This window comes from Pelophylax lessonae (genome assembly GCF_965119305.1).
Source record: "Pelophylax lessonae genome assembly, chromosome: 7".
In the NCBI taxonomy this organism is placed as follows: domain Eukaryota; kingdom Metazoa; phylum Chordata; class Amphibia; order Anura; family Ranidae; genus Pelophylax; species Pelophylax lessonae.
The window spans coordinates 77,501,915-77,526,356 of record NC_138774.1 but is presented as its reverse complement, the minus strand read 5'-3'; the positions used below and the strand labels follow the sequence as shown (position 1 = coordinate 77,526,356).

Here is a 24,442-nt window from a genome sequence, read left to right as displayed (position 1 = left end):
AGAAAGGCAATCTGCCTGTGTAAACAAGGCAGATCCCCGTTCCGTCAGTATGGAAGACATTGATCCTGTGTTCCTGCAAAGGCAGGGATAGGGATCTATGCCTTTCCATGGTAAAAGCACCTCCCCACAGTGCAAAAACACTTGTTAAACACACATTTAACCCTTTGATTGCCTTAGATGTTAACCCCTTCCCAGCCAGTGTCATTAGAAAAAGTGACAGTATATAATATATTTTTAGTACTGATCACTGTATTAGTGTCACTGGTTCCCACAAAGTGTCAAAGTTGTCACTTAGTGTCTGATTTGTCAACCGCAATATCGCAGTCCCACTATAAGTCACTGATTGTGGCTATTACTAGTAAAAAAAAAATATGTCCCCGGATTTCATTTTAAAAATCTGGTCACCTTACATTAAGATAAAAAAACCTTCTGCCTTTACAATCCCTTTCACCACTTTAAGACCGGAGGATTTGGCTGCTCAATGACCAGGCCCTATTTTGCGATTCGGCACTGCGCTAGTTTAACGGTCAATTATGCGGCCGTGCAACGGTGAACCCAAACGAAATTGATGTCCTTTTTTCCCACAAATAGAGCTTTCTTTTGGTGGTATTTGATCACCTTTGCGATTTTTATTTTTTGCGCTATAAACAAGAAAAGAGCGACAATTTTGAAAAAATAACAATATTTTTCACATTCTTTTATATGAAATTCTCAAAAAAAAAAAAAAAATGTAAAAATCAAAATGTTAACATTTTAGGCCAATTTGTTTTCTGCTACATATAATCACAATAAGCGTATTTTGATTTGTTTTGCGCAAAAGTTATTGCATTTACTAACTACGGGAAAGATTTATGTCATTTTTATCGTTTTTTTTTTTTTACTAGTAATGGCGGCGATCTGCAATTTTTTGCCGGGCTGATTATAACTGTAGAGGGGCGTGGCTTGTCAGATCACAGAGACATGCGATCCTATATAGCAGGATCGCATAGCCTCTGTGATCATCTAAGGGAGAATGACAGACAGCTGTGTTCACATCAGCCGTCTGTCCTTCTCTGTCAGCGTAGGGAGATCGCGAGTGGCCGGCGGCCATTGGAGCCGCCAGTCACACGCGCTCACCCCCTCGAGTCTCCTACTACTACGTCGCTTTGCCCAGGAGCGGCTGCCTGCCGCAGTAAAACTGCGGTGAGCGGTCGCTAAGTGGTTAAAGTAGAACTATAGGCAAAACTTTGTTTTTTTTCATTTTGGATAGAGTAGTGAGGGGGTTATAAGCCCTGTTGAGTTATTTTTTTGTCATTTGTGCCCGATTGGGGAGATTTACCTTAATTTCCTGTCCCATAGCCAAAACAGGAAGTGAGAGGAAATCCCTGAAAATTAAGGCAATCACTTGGGGACCCCTAGACCACCAGAACTAATGTCCCCATTGAAAGATTTCCCCTCTGCTACTTTTTTGGGGACAACCCAAAATTTTGGATTTTCTTTTATGTTCACTTTCAATGCTAATGGTAAACAGACCAATAAATAGGGCGAATGTCCCTAATGGGAGCACAGACAGCAATGAGGAACTGAAAAACCTTCCAATCCCTCTCCAAAACTAAATAAAAAAATGTACACATTTCCCAAACCAAAAAAACACACATAAACTGTTAGAGAAAAATGTTCTGTCCTGCACTTTTTAATTTTCAAAAACAAATGTTGATTTGATTCCACTAATGATTAGAAAATCGAATGAATATTCTTAAAAAAAAAACAAAAATGTGAACAAAACTCTACTAGTGTATAGTCAGCTTAAGGCCTTAGAGAGATAATCAGTTCAAACAGTGGAAAATAGCGGAATCAGCTGTCTGATGGCCAGGCGCAGATTAACATAGTATAGGTTCCAGACAAATAAACAGAGCAATGATGGATGAAAGCAGAGGTCAGGGGCCAATGATGAGGGTAAGCACTGCACAAATGCAGTCCAAACAATATACAGCAATAATCTAAAGCAAGAGCCGTCAGGCAGAAATCTGAGACTTCATATCTAAATAGAACTCGGAATAATTTTTTAAACTGTTTCAATCCTCTTTAGAAAATTGCAGCCCACAGAAGAGTAGCTGTGTACTCAAACTGAAAAGAAACACGAGGCCCATTGACATAGAGCAGTATCTTTACTCAAGAACAGTGGCGGCTGGTGCTCCATTTTTTGGGGGTCCCCCGTCTGGTCCGCACTTACCCTATCCAGGTCGCAGGCGGCTTCCCTGGCTTTTCCTCCTGGCCAATTCAGTCTCAAAGCAGAGTTCCGGCCACATCCAACTTTTTTTAGATAAAAATACCCCCCTAATCCTAATCTATCCCTAATTACCCTAACACTAACCCCACATTACAGGTCATTACAGTAAACAAATAAAGATAAATACTTACCTTTAAAATTGAGTGCAGAGCGCGGCCATATCAGTTGTGGGCGTCTGAATCAGCTGTGTCCCCCGCTGTGTCCTTCTTCCTGGAACTGGCTACCCAGAATGCCGATTGCAATCTCGCGCATGCGCTGTAGACTGCGATCGGCATTCTGAATAGCTGACGGCCGTTCCCATTGCATCCTGGGATTGATAACTCTCATTTCCCAGGATGCAATGCGAAGGAGGAAGGGACCTCGGCGGCAGGGAGGAAGAGGAAGGAAGGTAAGTATATTTGCATTAAAAACAAGGTAAGTGAAAAGAAAAGAAAATTGTCATTATCCAATTCTTTTTCAGGTACTTTAAAGCAAGCGGACAAGCAAAAAATTATTTTTAGGTTGGAACTCCGCTTTAAGACTCACTTACTGTCCTGATAGGCGGAAGAAGAAACAGGAAGACAATAGCGAGTGTTAATTCGCTAAGGTCAGAAGCGGGTGGGCTCAGGACACAGTGTTCTGCACCCCAAGCCCAACCTTTTTGAAGCCAATTAGAGCCTCAGGCTCCAATTGTGTGCTTCTAAAATAAAAAAAAAAAAAGCTTGTAGAAATATATGCGTCCGACACCCCGCATGGAGATTACGGGCCAGAGCATGGAGATTACGGGCCAGAGCATGGAGATTAGGGGGGCTGCGCCCTTTATGGATCAGCTGCCGCTGCCCAAGAATTTTCAGAATGCTTTATCTTCGGCCTCCAAAGGAGAACAGGGGCATAGGCTTCTGAAACTGGGAACTATACATTCATTTACTAGCTTGCAGTAGAAAAATCAGTAATTGAAATGCCTAAAAAAGAAATATGCTTCAATGTGTAAACTATTGATAACATTTAGGATTAAAAGAAAGAAAACTAAATGCTTTGTTAATTGATGCATATACTCTCCTTCGGAAGCCTGTAGAGTTCACCTGCATTTAGCACTGGGTTTGGGTAGTGAAAAGGGCAGGCTCTATTAGGACCTTAGAACTTGACATTGGGCTGATATTTCTTCTTTGATAAAGAAAGGATACAGCTAAATAACAGCACACACACACATCCCATCCAAGACTGCACTGGTTAAGGTGAAGCTCCAGGCACCTTCAGAAAATTTTTAAATCAACAGCTACAAATACTGTAGCTGCTAACTTTTAATATCGGGACACTTACCTGTCCAAGACTCCAGCAGGGTCTTCACCCATCTGCGCCGGTTCCCGACTGTGCATCCGCGAAGCGTGCTGCACTTTGTGAATGGCCCAGCGGCAGGGGAAGAAGGAGGAGGACCGAACTTCTCTGAATTGGTCAAAACCAGGTACCCTGGTCAGATGGGACTAAAATTTAATTATTTCGCTTCAACACCAAACTAAATGTCTGGCGGAAATCCAATACAGCTCACCATCCAAATAACACCATTCCTACAGTAACGCATGAAGGTGGTATAATAACCTTTTATGGGGTGTTTTTCTGCAGCAGGGACTGGAGCACTTGTCAGGATAGAGGGAAAAATGGATGGAGCAAAATACCCTAAAATTCTTGAGGAAAATTTGCTGCCTTCTGCCAGAAAATTATCAATGGGAAGAAGGTTTATGGTCCAACATGACAATGACTCAAAGCTTACAGCAAAAATGACCACCCAGTGGTTGAGGGAGAAAAGGGTGAATGTCCTTGCATGACCTAGTCAGAGCCCAGAAACCCCATTGAAAATCCACGGAATTACTTGAAGACTGCAGTCCGCAAATGGTCACCATCAAATTTAAATAAACTTGGGAAGTTCTGCAAAGAAGAGTGGGCAAATATTGCAAAGTTAGTAGAGGCATATTCCAGCAGACTAAAGGCTGTAATTAAAGCAAAAGGTGGTCCAACAAAATACTGAAATAATCCTTTTCCAACTGTGTTTCTGTTTTTTTTATTTTTTAATTCTGACATGTTGGTGTTATTTCTTTCACTTGTGGCACTTTTCCACTGCAAGTACCGGCTCGGCTCTACTCGGCCCTGCTTGGCCCTGCCTGACCCTGCTTGGCCCTGTTTGGTTTTCCACTGCATGGTACCGCATGGTACGGTGTTGGATCGGTTCGGTATGGTTTGGTATGGTTTGCTTTTCCACTAAAGTAGCACTAAAGTAAGTGGGTGGAATAACAATGATTCTCTGACCAATTAGTGGCTAGTAGTGACAAACAGTCAAGGCTGCATGCAAAGGATTGTGGGATATGGTACCGGTACGGCCCTGTTGGAACCACAACTGAGGTGGTACTGTTTAAGCGAGCCATACCGTTCGGTTCCAAGTAGTGGAAAAGGGCCGCCGTACCGTACCGCACCGAACCGTTCCAACACCGTACCATGCGGTACCAGCAGTGGAAAAGCACAAAAGCGAGCCGAACCGTTCTGTTCCATGCAGTGGAAAAGCGAATTTGGATTTTATAAGTTGCACTAGTAAATACAGCTGGATAAAACAAAAACTGTTTCTGTCTTCATTTCAGGCTGCAAAGCAACAAAATGTAATTATTTTAAAGGGGGTGATTCTTTTCTATACTTGCTGTATATAAAACAAAAATTCTAATACTGCTAAGGCTGCCTTTGCACATGGGTTGGGTAGTGTAGAAGTGCCCCTGTTAGTGTTAAAAAAAATGTTTCTCAACTGTGGTTACAGTGATAGCTAGATCTCTTTTAAATGTACCTGTGTGTGGTTAGCCATGATATTGTTCCTCTTATTCTAGGGAGCCAATATTCTTCTAAATGACAATGGAGATGTTAAACTAGGTAAGTGCATATTGCTGAATACAAGATATTTATGTTTTACCAGCTCAACAAATGACGAAAAATGTTGTGTAATAAAAGAATCAAATGCTCATCCAATTTACTGTTTATACCACACTTGATTAGGTCTAAAAGAGATTAAAAAGAGAAGTGTTCTAAGAGGAGCTTCAGTCATATGCATATCGGGGGGCTGGTACTTATTAAAACCAGTTACCCACACAACCCCCCCCCATGCCCAAAAAAAGAAAAATGTGACAAATATGTCAGAGGAGGGGGGAGGAGGAAGAAGAGCGGAACTTCTCCTTTTGAGCAAAGTTTCGCTTGAAGGTCACAGTGGCATAAACATAAAAAAGATGTCAAGTGTATCTTTAGCTTCCAGTTTTGGATAAAGTGTAAAAGTGCTAAAACCTCTGTTAAAGCAGAACTAAACTCTCTCAATCAACAACAACTATTTTTATTCCTTATGCGGTAAGCCTTAGTAAATGGACAAGAAGGTATAAGATATTTACTTGTTTTTTTACGTTTTTAAATTACATTTCTTCAGTTGCTTCCTGGTTTCTGGCCTAGGTTAAATTATGTCATATATCCCAGAAGTCTATATGGGCATTTTTTTTTATTTCATCAGGAAATGGGGCAATCCCCCCGCCTGCATGCCTGAGCTAAAGTCAGATGGATTCCAGGAAGTAAATGCTAAATGAATCATCTGCCCTTACTCAAGTTGCACCCAGCTAGAAATGTTAGGGGGTTGTTTTTCTGTAATTTCTCCTCAATATAAAGCATAGAGACTTGAATGTATGGATAGATGGGTGAGTTTGCTTTGACAATTGTACATTGGTGTCAACTGTACATTGACAGTTGTACATTGGTATTTTGACATTAAATACCTGGGTTATGGCAGCAGATAGCCCTGGTATTTTTTTAAACTGCGGGTGGTCCCCTTTAACATAAGGGTGGTCCTAGTGGCAGCTTTGCCACAGGACCATCCTTATGGGTGGCGGGAGAGGTGCCCCACCCCCCCATTTCGCCGCTTCCCGGTCGTTTTCCCCGCTCTACCGTACCTGCCGGTAGTGGAGAAAACGATCTGGTCTGCTGTCCCCTCAGACAGGAAGTCGAGTGAGGGCAAGATGGGATTTATTAAAATGTTAGAATCATACTTACCTTGGTGAATGCAGTATTGGTTTGATGCTGCATCTGTCCCTCGCTGGCTCTAATACTGAGAACTGAGCAATCAAACACTGCCGATTGCTCAGTTCCCTGAGCAGAGAGCTGCTGACTGTCAGTCACCGCTGTCTGCTCTGCCCCCCCTGCCCTCACTGGAGTGCTGGGCTGAGGAGAGGGCAGAATCAGCTGGTTTAGGATCTCAGCTTAACCAGGTTTCAGTCGAGGCATGTGTGCAGATCCCAACCATATGGTCATGATCTTTCCAGAGCTTGGACCGGCCATGTGCTTCAGCCCACTGTCTGCTGAAAACGAGTCACAGGAGTTCAGAAAACACTGCACTCCTGTGATCCACAGGAGAAGTATATCCAAACGAGCTTTAGTCAGGTATTTATTCCAAAAAGAGGAATGGGTTTTCAATTTAGGCCGCTCCAAAAAGTACCTGCCAAGGGTTGGCACATGTCTTTTGTATACTGGTGGTTGAACAGGAAAGCATTAGACATGTTTCTAAAATCCAGAAGTTAATTTTATTACTGATCATTTCTCCTGGACATTTTTTTATTGCTGTTTGTGTTATTGCTGGGGAGATTTACGCTCCCTTGTTTGTCTTGGTAACTATTGAAACACACTGAAACAGAAGGTCAGAGGGGGATCTTGCAATGGGGACACCTGTTTAAAATCTTTCAGTGGGCACACCTGAAATTTAACCGGTAATGTCTTATTTTTGCAGCTGATTTTGGAATTTCAGCTCAGCTCACAGCAACTTTTGCCCGGAGAAACTCCTTCATTGGAACACCATACTGGTAATATATTAAAAATGAAATAAAACTTGACAGAATGTTCTAAAAATCTGATTGGTTACCATAAATTACTGTACTTTGGACATTGTCTTTTTTCTATGCGCTGCCAAAGTAATTAAACCCAGTTCTGCTTACCAGCCTAGAGTGCCAATGGAAATTTGAAAGCAGAATATCAAGACAAGCCTGTTGAACAAGGCGCCTATTCATTCTTGATAATTACTTTGCAAGTGCATCATAATCGTAATTTCTTATGACTAATCTGTAGGAAGGAAAACTAAATAGCTCATGACTATCCAGACTGAAAGTGTAAAAACTAAAGAATTTATTTTAACTTGAGTATAATTACCTTTAATTATGCCTTTTCTTAAGATTTTAAATTTTTTTAATTTTTCAGGATGGCTCCAGAAGTGGCTGCAGTAGAGCTGAAGGGGGGATACACAGAGCTGTGTGATGTTTGGTCTCTTGGAATTACAGCCATTGAGCTAATTGAACTGCAGCCCCCCATGTTTCACGTACACCCCTTAAGGTAAACATACAAACTACTATCTAGAAAAATAACAATGAAATATAACAGAACTAAACAGAAATTCTTAACTTTTATCTAAATCCAAGAACAAAAATGTAGTACGTTGTAGCTGACAAGTCCTTAGATAACCAGATCCCTATTATTTTATTGCTGATTTTCTTCTCTTTGCTCCCCTACTGGAATAAAGGCTTATTATATAAGGATTCCAGACATCCCACATACATACAGAGCAGTAACAACCAAACTTGATCACACATGCGAAGAAGTTTCAATTAGAAACTGACCAACCAACAAACCAACCAAGTCTCTGAGATTTCTGAACTATGTTATTTGCAGCTTAATCCATTCCATAAGTTGGACACTTCTCAAATCATTAAGAATTCACTGCTAAGAAGGGATGACACCACTCAGGCTAGTCAATGTCCACTATCCAACAGTGGGTGCTGAACCTTGGTTCGCCACCGGGAGAAACGTATGAGAAGAAAATGGTTGCACACCACCACGGGATCCAATGAAGAAACATTCCTTTATTCACTTGAATGGTAAAGTAGGGTAGGACAGTAGACACATTTCACATGAATTCTACGTGCTTGTTCACTACCACTACTACTTCACTGGTAGTGAACAAGCACCTAGCATTCGTGTGAAAGGTGTCTACTGTCCTACCCTGCTGTACCTTGTACCATTCAAGTGAAAAAAGGAATTTTTCTGCATTGGATCCCGTGGTGGTGTGCGACAATTTTCTTCTCATACATTAAGAATTCAGTGACGAGTGCATTTAACCTGCAATCAACCTTCTTCTAAACTGTATTTGGTTTCTAATGTGTGTCAACCTGCTTTAGGGCCGGTGTTGATGGGCTTTTTTTTTCCTTCAAATGGGTTTTGCATTCCCATAAATGCTGATGAAAATGCCATACCCACTTGCAGCAGGTCACCTGCAGATCAGAAAAAGGCCAACTGCAGGACAAACGCACCTGTCATGATGACATCAAAAGCATCTCAAACTGACTCCACTGGCACAAGTCCCACAGTCCATTGACTATGGTTTTTAGTGATCTATTTCAAAACATTTGACCAGCTCCCTTTTTTATTTATCTATTGTGATAATGCGTTTTCAACTGAATGCTTAAGCAGGCCATAGACAGTGCAAATTACTTTTTTCAACCATGGGTGGCAGGAAAGAAATTCACATGATTCCCCCATAAACACAGACAGTGCTGACATGGGAATCCCTCCTGCCAAGCAATTGTCTGCTGCCGGTGGAAGAAGACAGTGCTATAGCAGCTGCTAGGGATAATCACAACTGAATCCGTCAGGCTAGTTATACCCAAGCTGATCGATCGATCAACTTTGTACAATCAGCCTGCCTACACACGGTTCGAATCTCGCCCAGTTCAGCGGGTCTGCCTAAACATTCGGTTGAAAAGGGAATTATCACTATAAATAAATAGAAAAGGGAACTGGTCGTATGTTTTAAAATAAAACAATCTACATTTTACTGCTGCGTTAGGGAATATGGATCCCTGTCGTGTTTCTGTTTGAGACAGTTTGGCAGCAGAGATTTGCACATCCGACTGGTGAAGAAATCTGGTGGTTGTTTCCTATATTTACACAGTCATGGCAATATATGATGCAATGATTTACAGATAGCGGCTGCTAGCGATAATCGCAAATGAATCTGGCAGGTTGATTTTACCCAGGTTGATTGATCGATCGATCAACTTGGTACATTCAGCCTGCCCACACACGGTTCCAATCTGCCTGGTTGCTGGTGAACCAGCTGAGATTTGAACCGTCTATAGCCGGTGTAACGTTAAAAAACCATACCCCGTGGAGAAACCATACCCTCGTCACTTCCGGGCTGAAACAGCTGAGCAGCGCAGCAGTGCGCATGCTCAGAGCCCCGGATACGTGATTGAACATTAAAGAATTAGACAAGTGCGCATGCTCGGTGGGCATGAAATTCTCACGGCACTGTGTCTAATGTAAAACTTGCGGCGCTTACATTAAAACAGCTCATCTGAAACGTAAATCATCTCCGCTCTTCGCCCTGTCACTGCCCTCATCTCCGGTAATAAATATAAAAGCGGTGACGGGTGTATGAGATGTAAATGTGACGGCGATCGTGGCTACGTGATCCGCTTTTATATTTATTACCGGAGATGAGGGCAGTGACAGGGCGAAGAGCGGAGATGATTTACGTTTCAGATGAGCTGTTTTAATGTAAGCGCCGCAAGTTTAACTACCGTGAGAAATCCATACCCTCCGTAGCGGAACCGGAAGTGACGAGGGTATGGTTTTCTCACGGGTATGGATTTTTCACGGAACACCGGCCTTACTGCAAGCTTTGTGAATAGTAGGATTAGGCGTATATATAGAATAGAGATTGTTCCTGTTCACACGTTTTGCTCCTTCAGCCTTTTCAATATGCACACTTATAGAACATTTATTATAATTTTTACATTTAGCCCAATTGTGTTTATGGTCTCCACTCCTCTTCGCAATTAATTTCTAAGATGTTCTCTGCCTCTGTTTCTCATGTCTGTCTTCCTCTCTCCATCCAGGGTTCTCTTTCTGATGTCTAAAAGTGGCTACCAACCCCCTAAACTGAAGGACAAGTCAAAATGGTGAGCATTGAAACGGAACTCCAGGCAGAATCGCTCTGTATTCACTGATAAATCATTTAAGTAGTATTAAACCCTCAATTTTTTTATTTTTTTTTAACATTGAGCACAATAAACTCAACATTATTTAGTAAACTATTAGTTAAAATGCTCACCCTGTCAATTTCAGTTTACACCTTTCAATTCTGCTGGTTCAGTGCTGCTTCCCTGAATTTTTGGTCTTCACAGGAAAGGGTTAATAGTGGACAATGCAGACAGCAGATAGTCTGTTAGCTCAGAGAAGGAAGGAGGGAGGAGAAGGGGAGTGCCCTGCCACCCTAAGCTATGGGTTTCTGTGTTCCAAATGATGCACACAGTGTAGGGAGATACAACTCTAGTCCCTGCATGCAAGGGTGGCTCCATGGGATGCTGCAAGACAAGGGAGCCACCCTGAAACAGGAAACCCAAGACAGTGATCATGTTATCAGCTAAAACTCATATGTAGGAAAAGATAAAAGAAGCTACATACTAAGTTAAGTTAGCCATACACTAGTCATTTTTGGATGAGCACTCAAACAAATATTTGTAGAAAAATTTTCAGTACATTTGATGGCCTAATGAATGGCGCTCGAAAATAATTCAAGATTTAATTTGCTTTTATCATGGGATTTTGGAATAAATAGAGTTTACCGAACAAAAACCACATACACTGTTAGAAATTTGTTCACTCAAGAAAAGTTTTCCATACTGCTCCTTCACATTTTCTCGCCACTGCAGTTGAAAACTAATGTTGTTTTGACTCCACTAATGATTAGAGAATCATATGAATGTTCTTAACAAGAAACATTTTTTATAAAATTCAACTAGCGTATAGGCGGCTTAAGTGATTACTTCAGCTGCTGGATGTGCTTAAAACACTGAGGGTTTAATATCACTTTCACTGTATTTTCTTAAATGGAAAAAATGGAGAGTTGGTACAGGGATACGCCAAACCAGCCTACAATCCCTTCCCCAAAATTATTCATGGAAGAAACAAAAAATGGTGTCCCTGGGGAATTTAAATGGATAAGGCTGGAATAGTAGGTGTAGTAAGAAACGTATAGGAAGAGTATATAAAATTTTACATTTATTAAGCTCTATTAAAATTCAGCAAATCACATACAAAAAATATATAAAAACATTGAAAGACATGATGATATACAGTGTTCAATATACATATCCTGGTGAGGAATAGCAAGTCAAGGGTTCTTGAGACAGGTAAGTGTATCCAACATGTTTCGGAATTTTGAAAATTCCTTCTTCAGGGAAAATATACACAACCATGCAATCACCACTTGCGTATCTAGGAAAATATACAAAGTACAAATAATATTATAATGAAAGAGTGCATGTGTAGAAATCATCTCTTCATCACTAGGGGAAGTCCCCATGGTCTGGCATGAACAAGGTATACCCATATTGAATAGTACATGTATGTATAAGTATACGCATCTATACCCCAGAGCCCATTATATGCCCATATGGATAATATCATAAAAAGGAAAAAGGCATCAGCTTACCCAAACAGTAGGATGTGGAATGAAAGCGTCCTTACAGCAATGCCTTAGAAGAGAATAGAGATGGATATCTATGTAGCCATAGGGTACAGCTCATTCATGGAGTCCACTTGTATTGCACCAAGGTACATAGGTGTAACCAAATCCACCAAATGTAATATACTATGCAAGGGAGTGTAAGCTCCTTCACAGCATGGTAGTACTTGGGTGTCCCCACTGCCAGTTTAGTCTGCTCCCGAATGGCCGTGTCCACGCAGTGGTCACAAGGAGCGCCTGGGGAGGGATGGATCCACACCTAACATAAGTACGGAAATGAGGGGAAATTAGCTATAACAGGTAGCATATAGTGTAGCAGATAAGATAAGGAGAGGAAAAGGGAGGGGATACTGGTGAGCGGCTTACCCAGCTGGGAGTTCAATGCAAAGTAACAACAGGTATCGCTGCAGTGACCCAAAGGTGGCAAATGGTATCTGGTCAGGAGCATTTATATGCTCCATCTGTTAACACTTACTTAATTAGGAGATTATTTTCTTAAATGTACCAAGTCCTTAACTTGATTTAAGTGGTTGTAAACCCTATTCATGAAATCTGACCTGGGCACATATATCTGTAGTGTTTACTTCGCTGTCTCTCTAAAGCTCTAAGTGCCATGTCTTTCTGCTGCTCCATTCCTCTGTTATCAGCATGATAACTTCTGACAACTTCTCTGACACAGGAGATAAAAGCAGCTGCAGATTTGTGTCTGGGTAAGGAGTTTAGAGGTAAACTAGCAGAGAGCTTTTCTATTCAGACTGAAGCTCTGCATGTTTCTTCGTTCCTCTGCCTTTATGGAGGGGGTTGTGTGCCTTTCCTCCAATCAGCTCTCACATAGTGTAAGCCTAGACTCCACACTTACTGCTGGAAGAGAAAAAAAGATTTGTAACACTATCTGCACTTTCTAAAGAGTGTAGAAAGCTGAAGACAGCAGATATACATGTGAAACTTATGCAGGGAGATTTGTTTCATCTCTATGTTTTATGTAAGGCTGATCACATTGCTGTGTAAAGGAGACGGCTTAAATACACTTTAAACCTTGTTTAATACCCTGTACAGCAACACTCAGAGAGGAGAGGGAAGGTCAGCACTGGGAGCCAAATTGATCGAATTCTGCTGCTCCCACATTGTCCAATCAGCAGGTCTGGGGCACAGAGGTGACACCACTCTCTTCCTAATTGGTAACAGAGTAAGTTGTGTCATACACCTGGCTGTGCTTTGTGGCAGAGCTTTGCAAATCTCAGGACTGAATGCTCAGAAATTCAAGTGCTTTAGTGAGTAAAACATATCCATATTTTATAGATTTTTTTCTTAGGGCTTTGCTTTAACAAAGACCTTTAAAATATCCAGTTTCTTGTGTGTTCAGGTGCTGCTGCTATGTCAAATGATCAACATGGGCCTAGGTCTAATTGTGTGTTCTCCTCTCTGTTATTATGTCCTGTTAGGTCCCCAGCTTTCCACAATTTTATCAAAGTAACATTGACTAAAAACCCCAAGAAGAGACCAAGTGCCTCCAAGATGCTGACAGTAAGTCCTCTATAATGCTTTATACCAGACTGGATCATGGCGATGAAAAACATTCTAATCCTTCCTTTTCAAAGTGTCTTGCTGCATAGTCCTGATTTTAGGATAGAAAAAGGGAAGGGGTAAAAAATATTGTGCTTTTTGCCTACATATGGGAAGCTTTGGGAAAAGTATGTGGGTTGAGGAATGACTTACATGCTTTAGTTTACTTATCTTAAATTCAAGTCTTTTTAAAATCCTTTTCTAGGATCTAAGTAGGTACTGAATGTGACATAATTCAGTATCAGACCCCTGCCCTTCTCACCAACTTGTGAAAAAGGACTGGCCAATCTCACATCGTGCTGTCACTTACGCAACAATGCCACTTTCAGCTGCACCCTGCATAAAGATCTTCCAGCTTGCCGGACCACAATCTAGCTGCAACTAGCCTAAGAGTGATTGTCACTGGGTTAGGTTTATTAAGCAACTAACCCTTTAACTGCCAGCCCGACTTTTACGGAAGAGCCGGAACTTCCACAAGATTAGCAATATCAATTATGAAAAAAATAAATAAAATGTCCGTACACACACTGTCACCACAGACAGGTATGTTCAGAGATGTATACTATAGAGTAGATCTCTTCAAGAGATAGGGATTCTTTTTATTGTGCATTAAACGTTTTAGAGACAAGTGGTTAAAGTGGTTGTAAAGGCAGAAGGTTTTTTTTTTTTTTTTTTTATCTTTATGCATTCTATGCATTAAGATAAAAAAAAACCTTCTGTGTGCAGCAGCTCCTCTCAGCCACTCTAATACTTACCTGAGGTCCATCTATATCCAGTAATGTTGTAGGACTGTCTTGACTCCCCTCCTCATCTGAATGGACACAGGGAGCTGTGGCTCGGCTCGGGTGCCCCATAGCAAGCTGCTTGCTGTGGGGTCACTCAGCAGGAGGGAAGAGCCAGGAGCACCGAAGAGGGACCCGAAGAGAGGAGGATCTGACCTGCTCAATGCAAAAATACTTCACAGGGCAGGTAAGTATAACCTAACTAAAAACAAAACCGAATTTAGTATCACTTCAAGGGCATCGAAAATACAGTTCGCAAATGCAGTGCATTTTCAGGCACCAGATTGCATGGTACCACAGTACCTTGCTATTTGGTGCAGTGAATTTTTTAAAAGTAGACCATGCACTACTTGTTTTGCCTTTACACTGCAGGGGAAATTAGACTGTGTTCCTGTGCAATTCTTCACTAACACTTTTTAAAATAGGGTTTATTATTAACCTGCCTAGCGGTCTCCCCGAGCGTGACTCGGGGTGGATTTTCCATGCTGTTATCGGTATCCCCGAGTCACGCTCGGGGTGGATGTGCAGAGCGTGCAGCGGTGTCTCTTACCTGCTCCTGGTGTTCCAACGATGATCTCCCATTGCTGTGATCGCCAGCCATCTGAGATCCCCGCCGCTCGTCCGTCCTCCATCGGTGTGATGACTTCCTAGTTCAGTTCCCTACAGCAGCAATGCTGCATGGGAGCGGAACTAGGGAGGGAAATTCAAATGTTGAACGTTGCACAAAACACAAACACACACATAACATTTATATTATATATATATATATATATATATATATATATATATGTATGTATATATATATATATATGTATGTATGTATGTATATGTATGTGTATATATATATACATATATATATATACATACATATATGTATGTATATATATATATATATATATATATATACACACACACATATATATGTATATATATATATATGGATATATATATATATATATATGTGTGTGTATATATATATATATATACACATATATTATATTATATAATAAAATTATATTATTGATTCGATTATAATTCATGCGTTTGTGTTTCAAATTTATCACATCTGGGATGTCTACTAGAGTCTTGTTTTGGTCAGGTTTAAGTCACTAATTACTAAGAATTGTAGGCCTATAATACATAACGCCAAATTTCCATGAAAAAATTTGTACCGCTTTTGGTACAGAATTCCTGACATAATCATACCGCCAGGGAGGTTAAAAAGGTAAAATGGTGGCAATAAAATATTTACAGAAAAAGAAATAAAGAGACAATAAAATAACAGAGAGAGAAAAAAAAAAGGAGTTGAAAGGGAAGAATACTTGCAAATCCTGTTTTTTAGCAGAGTCCAGGCAATAAGCAAAAATGGTACAGTGGCTCTCAAAAGTCATGTTAGGTGTTCCTTGGTTTGATGTTAATGAGAGCTGTCAAACTATCCAGGCATTCCCTTTTTCTCTGGGATCAAAGAGGTGTTGACAGATACCATCTGACCAATTAGGTGCCTGAGGAGCCGTTTCTGGGAGGTCACTATGTTTATGACTATGTCCCAAATACAGTTTTCTTATAGGTACGCATATCTCGGAGTACCTACTGGGTACATCCAGATAACATGCAGATTATTGTCCAGCCTGAATTTGGCATCACAATGCATATATACTTGATAGGTTTTGGATGCCCAGTTCGCTTAGGAGATTAATTGGGCCGGTTCTGCTCCCAATGCTTCTAGGTTGATGTTTGGGCTCATAACGCTAAAATTAAATGAGGGAAGTAAATATGTCTATATTCTGGCTGTGCTGTTATTATATCTTGAGCTATGAAACATGCTGAAGTCCAGAGTTGTAACTGCTAACCAGTCTAGAACAGATGTGTATTGGCTATCCCCTTCAACTGAGCTATTTTTGACCATAACTGTTAGTTCTCTGGATTGCTCAAGCTTGCAAGAGGGTGACTGTCTTTTTAGGGTTTCCAGATGGGAATGTGGATTGGTAATGGAAAGGGTCTGTGTGTGTCCTATCAATGGACTGATAAGTTCCTTGCATCAGTTAACAGTTTGTGTATTGCATTCATGAAAGAAAAGTGTGTGTGTGTGTGTGTGTGTGTGGGGGGGGGGGGGGGGTCACTGTGGTTATGCCCTTTGCATGACAACATGGCTGAGAAGAGCTGAGACATCAACAAAATGAACGCAGCATACAGCTTTTCAAGGGCCCAATGCGCACAAGCATTACACTGCAGTCTTACAGTTTAAATAATATTTATTAATATTCAGTGAATAAATAATGATATGACAGAGAGAACATACCCGATGTCCTCTTTTCCATCTGAATATACACATGTGCCTCAAAGCAGTTATTAAGTATCCAGATACAGAGTTCCAATATAGTTACTGTATATCATTTACAGAGACAACATCAATGTCAACAGATTAAATCTAGAGGAAAAAAAATATATATATATATACTTTATTATCTGAAATAATGCTTATATCAGGGTATGTTGCAGAGTATTGAGCTCTGAGAAACCAGGTCAGCCAATCTTGCAGATCATTGGCTTCTCTTTTTATCCAAAGAAACTTAAATGTGTGCTTTAAAGCTGGAGTTGCTAATTAAAGTAGATAAGAGGAATGCTCCTGCTTTTGATGCTTTAAAGCATATTATAATGACTGGTCTTCAAGCAGGAGGACATCTTTTCTTATACTTTTTCTGCAGACTTCTGCCATGTTTAGAGTCAAACCCAGGAATTCTTGTGTAGCACCCTCCTAGATAGGTGCTAGAGAGTGAGTGTAGTTTTGGCTCTGTCTGCCTATCAGAGGAGCAGCAGGTAAATTCTATATTGCACTCTGCTTAACAGGGAGCAGGTTCTGTAAGTTAGGTCTGCTCAGTATGTCCAGTGTGTGATTCATCTGGTCTGAGGGAGTGTCCCCATTGTGTCCAATGGGGAGGCACATTGGACAGTGGAGGGAACCTGGCCAATGACACACAGGCTTTTGATACAGCTCTAGGGATTGGCACAGACTGTTTGTCTCAGTGCATTGTGGGGTATAGGTAAAAAAGGCAGGGGCACATGAGGTAGAGGCCTTTGGCGGGAAGCAGAGTCCCAAAAGGAGGGTGGCGGTTACCTCCTCTTCTGTAGCAGTTGGTGATGGTCACAGGCAGGCGGCTTGGTAACCTACAGTGTGGAGTGGAGCCCAGAGGTCCAGGAAAGCTGACTGAGGAGTTGGGGCACTGCGAGAATCTGGAAAGCAGTATCGTGACTACAGAGGATCTTGCCCAGTGGTCTGCCCAGGTAGGGGACCACTCCGGGTAGTGCAGTTAGTGGACGGGTGTCGGCTAGTACAGAGAAAGAGGGTACTGGGGGAGTACCCTGAAGAGAAATACAAACAGGAACATTTACTTCAGCTTAATTCAAGTGGCAGGATGAAGTAGCGGCCTTGCCGCATCCTCAAGTTAGAGTCCTCAGAATTTGTATATAGTTCAAGGTTGGAGTATCCCACTCATCCCTTCTCCCATCCCAATATAAAATAAAAACAACAAAAACATCTACCCCTAGACTGATCATTGACTGAGCTAAGATTGTAAAGTGCTAAGAATTCTGCATGCAGTTGCTACGGGTAACCCAGGGGAATCCAAAAGTGTCAATCACCAGCAGTCCTCTAGGGGGCAGTGCTACACTAGCATTGCGTACTTAAGAAAAAACTGGTTCGGGCATTTACCTACCTTTTTTACAAATTGGGGATATATGGTAATGGTCTTATTTTTTTTATCTTAAACATAGTGCTTCTGCTAGCTTAGGTTAATGCAGTGCCTGAAAGAAAAACTGTCCCTGCTCACATTAGCCTAACATTTTCTTGCTTTCATTTTCTAATCTCCTCTACAACTACGAAGGAAAAAAATGATTGATTCCTATAGCCAACAAAGACAATTCTGAGGCCCAGTTGCTACTCTTTTCAACACAGTTATTTGTGCCTCCAGTATAAATGAGGCAAATAAAAAAGGTTCCTTTTGTTCATAGCAATGTTTCATTTTCTGCTAATCAGTAAAGGTTTGGCTAAAGTGTTTTTCTCATGCACTACAAATGAACCCTATATTATTTTATATATATATATATATATATATATATATATATATATATATGTATATATATATATATATGTATATCCTTTATTACCTGTTATATGGTTACCTTCCCCCTACATACATTTCTACTTCATAGACCTTCATGTGACATGTCCTTTGTCTATTGATCATTGTCTTCTTTATTTCACGTTCTGACTTTCCACAGCACCAATTTGTTGCTCAGACAGGAATCTGTCATTTTCTAACACAAGAATTACTGGAGAAGTTAAGAAACCCAGAAAAACACAGTGAAAACTCAAATCCTGAAGAGGATGACACAGAGGTAAGGTCTTATTATGGAATTATTGAATAATTTAATTTTAAGTTATTAATTTATAAAACAATTTTTTGTATACAATTTGTAAACTGAAAAGTTTAGTTAGATTGTTGTAGCTTAATTAAATAAGAGCCCAAAGTGAAATTGTACTAAAACACAACTCTATAAACCAATACTTTTACTGGAATTAAATCACTACAGAGTGCCACACCTTCAGTTTCATTGCCCAATGAAAAACCTTTGCATTTACTACTTTTCTGAAAGTCAGTGCTTAAGACACACCTACAGTACTTCCCATTGACAGTTCCCAGGCCAATACAATAGGTTGCACAGAAAGTAGTAATTGCTGTGTGGGACCCAAGCAGTTGGCAACTATCTTGAGTAATAATCAGAAAGTGAGTGTATATATAGACATTTTTGAGGGGTTTCCAGAGACAATGCATTAGTATGAATAAAGAATTATTTTGCTAAATATCAGGGCTTTTTTTCTCAGAGAAAACGTTCAGGAATTCCCCTTTTAAGTCACCCCTTGTCTCCACCCCTACCCACCTCCGAGCACCATCCCTTGATTCCTCCCTCTATCCACCTCCCAGTTCCACCCCTTTTAGAGAGTACAGAACCAAGTATCATTTTGTAGTAATTTTATGGAATTTGTTAATGATAAGCTATAAAATATATCCCGTGCATCCAGCAATAATACACCCCCCTTTCAACAATAGTTTCCCCCAGCAACAAAAAAACCCCCAAAACAAAGTACCCCCCAAGCAACAATGGATCCATCACAGCAATTGACCCCACCAACAACAATAGATCTCCTAGCAGCCAGCATCAATAGACCCTCCAGCAGCTAACAGTAGACCCCTCCCTCAATAGTAGATCCCTCCCAGCAACAATAGATCCTCCAGCACACCTCAGCACCCCTTGCCATTTCATGCATTCAGTGCTAGAGGTGCCGGAACTGCACTCCCCCGCGTTCCCGCTGAAAAAAAAGCCCTGCTAAATATCAAAACCCATGGTTATCGTTTTCTATCAACTTAGTAGCTCTTTGCTATAATTCAACTCAGGTGACTCCATCCCAAACCAATATTTCTTTTTTTTTTTTACCAATAATGGTAAGCTGAATCATATGTTGGCTGCTTCTGATAGTGACTTTAGGACATCCTTGGTAAGATATCTATGCCTGAGATTGCAGTTCCTCCCCCTTGCTATAACAAGTATGAGAGAGTCTCACTCTTATGTATTTTTTCCAGGCATTTCATTTGATTTCAAGGCCTTACCACTCAAGTTGCTAAAAGTATATTCTAGCTCATGCTTCAATTCTCCAGTGACTAACAAAAACTGAATTATGGTTTTGTGTGAACCATTTACTCATGTAAGAGCATATAGTAGAGAAATTCCCTTCAATTTTTTAAAATGTGAAGTGTATAGTGTGTGTCATGGAATTATCATCAGCGTCTAATTTTATTACTTTTAAAATTACCTGATTAACACAAATTTTATGTCACACAGCTCTTTTCAGCATTCTCCCGTATCCTCTCTAAAAAACGGCAACCCAAAGCTAACCGTTCATCCTCAGACATTCAGTGTGAGTAGCAGTGGTCACAGATGGGGAGGAGAAATGTGTTTGTATTGTCTGCTGATTTTTATTTATTTTTTCTCTCCTTAGTGCGCCAGATAAAGAACAAGACAAAAAAGGAAGAGCCAAGAGTTACAAGGGTAATTTACTATGCTAACCCCAGTTCTTCAACACTTTCTGGGAGTTTTTGGAGCATTGGATATTATAATATTTGCTTTGTCTCACTCAACTACATAGTATTTACATATGATTGTTCTGCATTCTATGACGTCATGAGGCATAGAATTACCCTTTGCATCCTCATACGTCTCATACTGTTTACTGGTGAACACAGTAGGTTGCAATTCAAGTCCCCATGGGCTTTTGTAAACGAGGGACACTTATCTATTCAGTATTTGCACAGATCTCCCCCTCTGACACTGCTCAACCATCCCGCTAGGCAGCCTAGTGAAACCAGTCGCGGGTAGAAGCTCACTCTGGGCCCCAGCAGCTCCCAAATGTTAGTGAAATGTAATTTCTAGCTGTACTTCTCAAATCTGTAATGCCTTTACAACTTTATCAATCTCACGTTGCCAGAAACACTCCACAGGCTGTCATTCTCTGACTTGTTTTTAATAGTGGAGAGACACTTTGAGATTGGAACCCGTCAGGGGCAAAATGTATTATAGGAAGACAGCATGTGGAGTGTTTCTGTCCACATATGCTTAGGCTTCATACGCACTAGCATTTTTTAAGCTCCTAGAAGCTTATATGAGCATTTTTTTCAGCTTCGAGAAGCTAATAGAGTTTTCCTGACACAAGCATGACAGCATAAACGTATGGGTATAGGCTCCACCCCCTCACCCAATCAGGACTGGTTATACTATATAAATGAGTCGCCTCCCCCCAAGGCGGAATTCTCTTTTTGTTCCTTAAATGCTCAACCGATTTTACTATGGAAACAAGATTTTTTATTTTTGCCCTCACCTTGCCGGGTTTCATCTGGTCAGCCACCCAGGTTCAGCCTCTCCTGTGTCAAAGTTCCCTCCGTTCAGGTGTAAACCGCCTATAGGTCCAGGCACTGGGAGTAGGATACTGGTCTCTGGGGACAGGTAAGTAACTCCTCCATTGACATGGGATTCTCTCTCCTTCATCCTGGCTCTCCATGGCTGTAAGGTTCCCTCAGGCTGCTGGGGTCACGGATGCGCTGTTTGGAGTGAAAGTCCAGACAGACAGCAGAGAGACAATCGGCAGGGCGGCTGCTCAGTTCCAAAATAGTGTCCAGTGACTTCCGGCGGCAGTGCTGCAGACTACCCTATCCAAAATGGCGCCCGGCGGACTTCTAGTTAGCGGAGGTGCACCAAGATGGTGCCAGGTGAATTCTGGTTCACCGTTGGCGGTCAGGAAGCTCTGGGAGATGCTTAGGCAGCAATTAGGGGACACTTGGAGAGTGGGCAGGATCCCCTCTCCTCCCCTTTATAGTGGGGAGGACGAGACAAGCCAAGTGCACAAGATAGGAGAAGGTGCAAGCAGCAGAGGCCAGGTAAGGGGGAGAGGATCCAGGGTTGCTAGGTAGTATGAAATGTGTGGTATGCAGGTTGTTGTAAGAATCTTCCTTGTCTGAACAGATTGTGCCTGTTTTGTTCTGTTCCTGTTCAGAGCTCCTGTGGCAGTAAGACATGTCCTATTGACATGTCCTATTGATTACATGCAGGAGTAGAGATAGTACGCTTAGTACACCTTTTGTTGCAGATTTTTAAAGGCATACCATGAGCTCTCGCAGAGACCAGTCACACAATATAAGGTGAGGGTCAGGTAAATCGGTAATAAATCCAATTTAAGAGAGTGCATGGCTAATGAAATGGAAATCTTTATAGCCCTCACCACCAGCACCGTTCCGCAAAACGTGCAGACAGAAGCCCTTCCATGGCTGCAAGCCATTCAAAAGCCCGTCATGAAAGCCGGCAAGCAATGTTGGAAACACAGGCTGAGGAAGGGGCGTAGGATCAAAGTTGGCCTGAGGCCTAAGGGTATTACTTAGGAAGATATTATATCGGTCTTGTCTTCTAGAACCAGCAACAGATAAGGAAGTGGAAAAGGCAGATATGATCTCCCTAATTAAACAAACAGTTAAAGATTCCCTACAAGAAATGGTGGTCAAAACCAGCCAACCAGAGGCAGCAGGAGCCAGCCCACCATTAGCTCAGAAAAGCTCCTTAAGGGAACCATCACCAGTGTCTGGCTCAGGAGATGGGTCCTCGTAGAAGAGGAGTTGTTTGCCGGATTCGACTTCGCCTTAGTGCAACCCCTGGAAAGAGCAATAAGAGAACCTCTTAAATGGGAGGAGGAAATCACACAACCCGCAAAAACTAGAAAATATTATCCACAATTAAAAAGGTTGATACTCTCATTTCCGTTGATTGAGGAGGTGATAGATATTTTCTATGGTGAATGGAAGAAGACAGACAGAAAACCGTTCTTCTCCAACAGATTTGAGAAGATGTATCCATTCAAGGAAAAAGAGGTCCATGTACTGAAGGTGCCCCCACTACTTAGTGCAGCTGTCATTAGATTGGAGTTTCCTTCAAAGATGTTTCAGAAAGGAAGATCAATATAGAGCTAAAGAATATATATGCATCAGCAGGAAGTGCCTGCAAGCCATCATTGGCACTGACATCAGTAGCCAAGGCAATAACAACATGGGCAGGGAGCACAGAAGCGGAGTTATTCACAGAGACAGGAAGTGCCTCAGTACCGAAAATACTGAACAAAATCAAACTGGCAGGCGATTTTGTAGGTGAAGCAGCGATTGACACACTGCGGTGTTCAGCCAGAGTAATACTATCATCAATGATGGCGAGAAGAGATGGATGGCAGATGGATTGTCCAAATCCAACTGGTACCGTAAAGGCCTGTACACACGAGGGGAAATTCGGCCGGGAATTTTCATCCGACGACCGATCTGCCGATTTTTGGCTTGTTAGTATAATGCTTCCGACAACCGACTCCTACTTTTCAGCAGAAAAAATCCTGGTGTGCAGGCTATAAGATTTTTGTCGACCATCAAAACACGTCCGATTTTCGTCTTATTAGTACAGATTTCGATTGGGAAAAATCTTATGAGCAAGACTAGGCATGCTCAGAGATGAAAGAACACATACAAAGCAATCCAACACATGACATCACTTCTGAATAGAATTCTGTTGTGCGGGAAAATTCGTGTGCAGTCTAGAGCACATTCCAACCAACAGACACCACTCTGGTTAAAAGACGGACGACCGGTCGTCGGAAACTCGTTGCGTGTGTACGAGGCTTAACCCCTTTGACGGAGCAGCCTTGTTTGGCAGCAAATTGGAAATCACTATTTCAAAGGTGACAGGGGGCAAGTCAGGGTTGATTCCCCAAGATTTGAGACCCAGACGCCAGCGCCAGCTAGAAAGGAGTCAATTTATGAGTAAGATAAGGGACCTTTGATAAAGATCCTTTAGAACAAACAAAGATACCAAGAGAGGTTGGAAGAGCCCCGAGACATTGGTGGCTCAGTTGAACAAATCAAGACAGAGCACGACGCAAAAAGCCTTTTGAAGGTTCCTCCATCCAGACTGGTCCAGTTGGTACCTGACTACACCAATTTGCGCCAGTCTGGGTGCAGCAAATCAAGGACCCTTGAGCCATAAAGATAATACCTGCACAAAGCTCTCAGTGTCGACAGAAGATACAGATAATCTTCTAATATGGTCAATCGCTCCCACATAAAAGAGCCATAGAACCAGTCCCTATGCGGTAAATACGTCAAGGATTCTATTCTCCTCTTTTTTTAATAAAGAAAAAAACAGGCAATCTAAGACCAGTATTAGACCTTCAGAAGTTGAAAAAGTACATCCAAGTGCAAAGCTTTCAAATGGAGGCACTGCAGTCAGTCATACAAACCATCAGACAGGAGGAGTGCATGTTATCTTTCGATTTTAAAGATGCCTACTTACATGTCCAGTTCATCAACAATGTCACAAATATTTACGTTTTGCGATAATGTAATACCTTTTTCAATTCATCTGCCTACCATTTGGCCTGTAAACATCACCGAGCATATTCTCCAAGGTGCTACTCCCGATCATAGCCATGTTGCGCACAAAAGGTCTACAAGTGTTCCACTATATGGAAGATGTCCTCCTAGTAGCCTGAAACCTGAAAACCCTAACAGAACATCAGGAGATTCTGGTCCAAAAGCTACAAAAAAAAAAAAAAAAAAGAGGGCGCACTGGCCTAGCGCATTATCCTCAATAGAGCTTTATTAATATCAGATACAAATATATATACTCACA

General features: G+C 41.4%; 1 protein-coding gene across 1 annotated transcript in view; it reads left to right on the top strand.

The window, feature by feature from the left end:
- The window catches only part of MAP4K1 (mitogen-activated protein kinase kinase kinase kinase 1), a 165,268-nt gene that overhangs the window by 88,422 nt on the left and 52,404 nt on the right, over positions 1 to 24,442 (top strand). The window contains exons 7-14 of the mRNA XM_082263717.1: positions 5,113 to 5,155; positions 7,041 to 7,113; positions 7,505 to 7,636; positions 10,201 to 10,263; positions 13,274 to 13,355; positions 18,455 to 18,571; positions 20,075 to 20,150; positions 20,232 to 20,281. Coding sequence (XP_082119843.1) covers positions 5,113 to 5,155; positions 7,041 to 7,113; positions 7,505 to 7,636; positions 10,201 to 10,263; positions 13,274 to 13,355; positions 18,455 to 18,571; positions 20,075 to 20,150; positions 20,232 to 20,281 — 636 coding nt within the window. The remainder of the gene's footprint in view (positions 1 to 5,112; positions 5,156 to 7,040; positions 7,114 to 7,504; positions 7,637 to 10,200; positions 10,264 to 13,273; positions 13,356 to 18,454; positions 18,572 to 20,074; positions 20,151 to 20,231; positions 20,282 to 24,442) is intronic.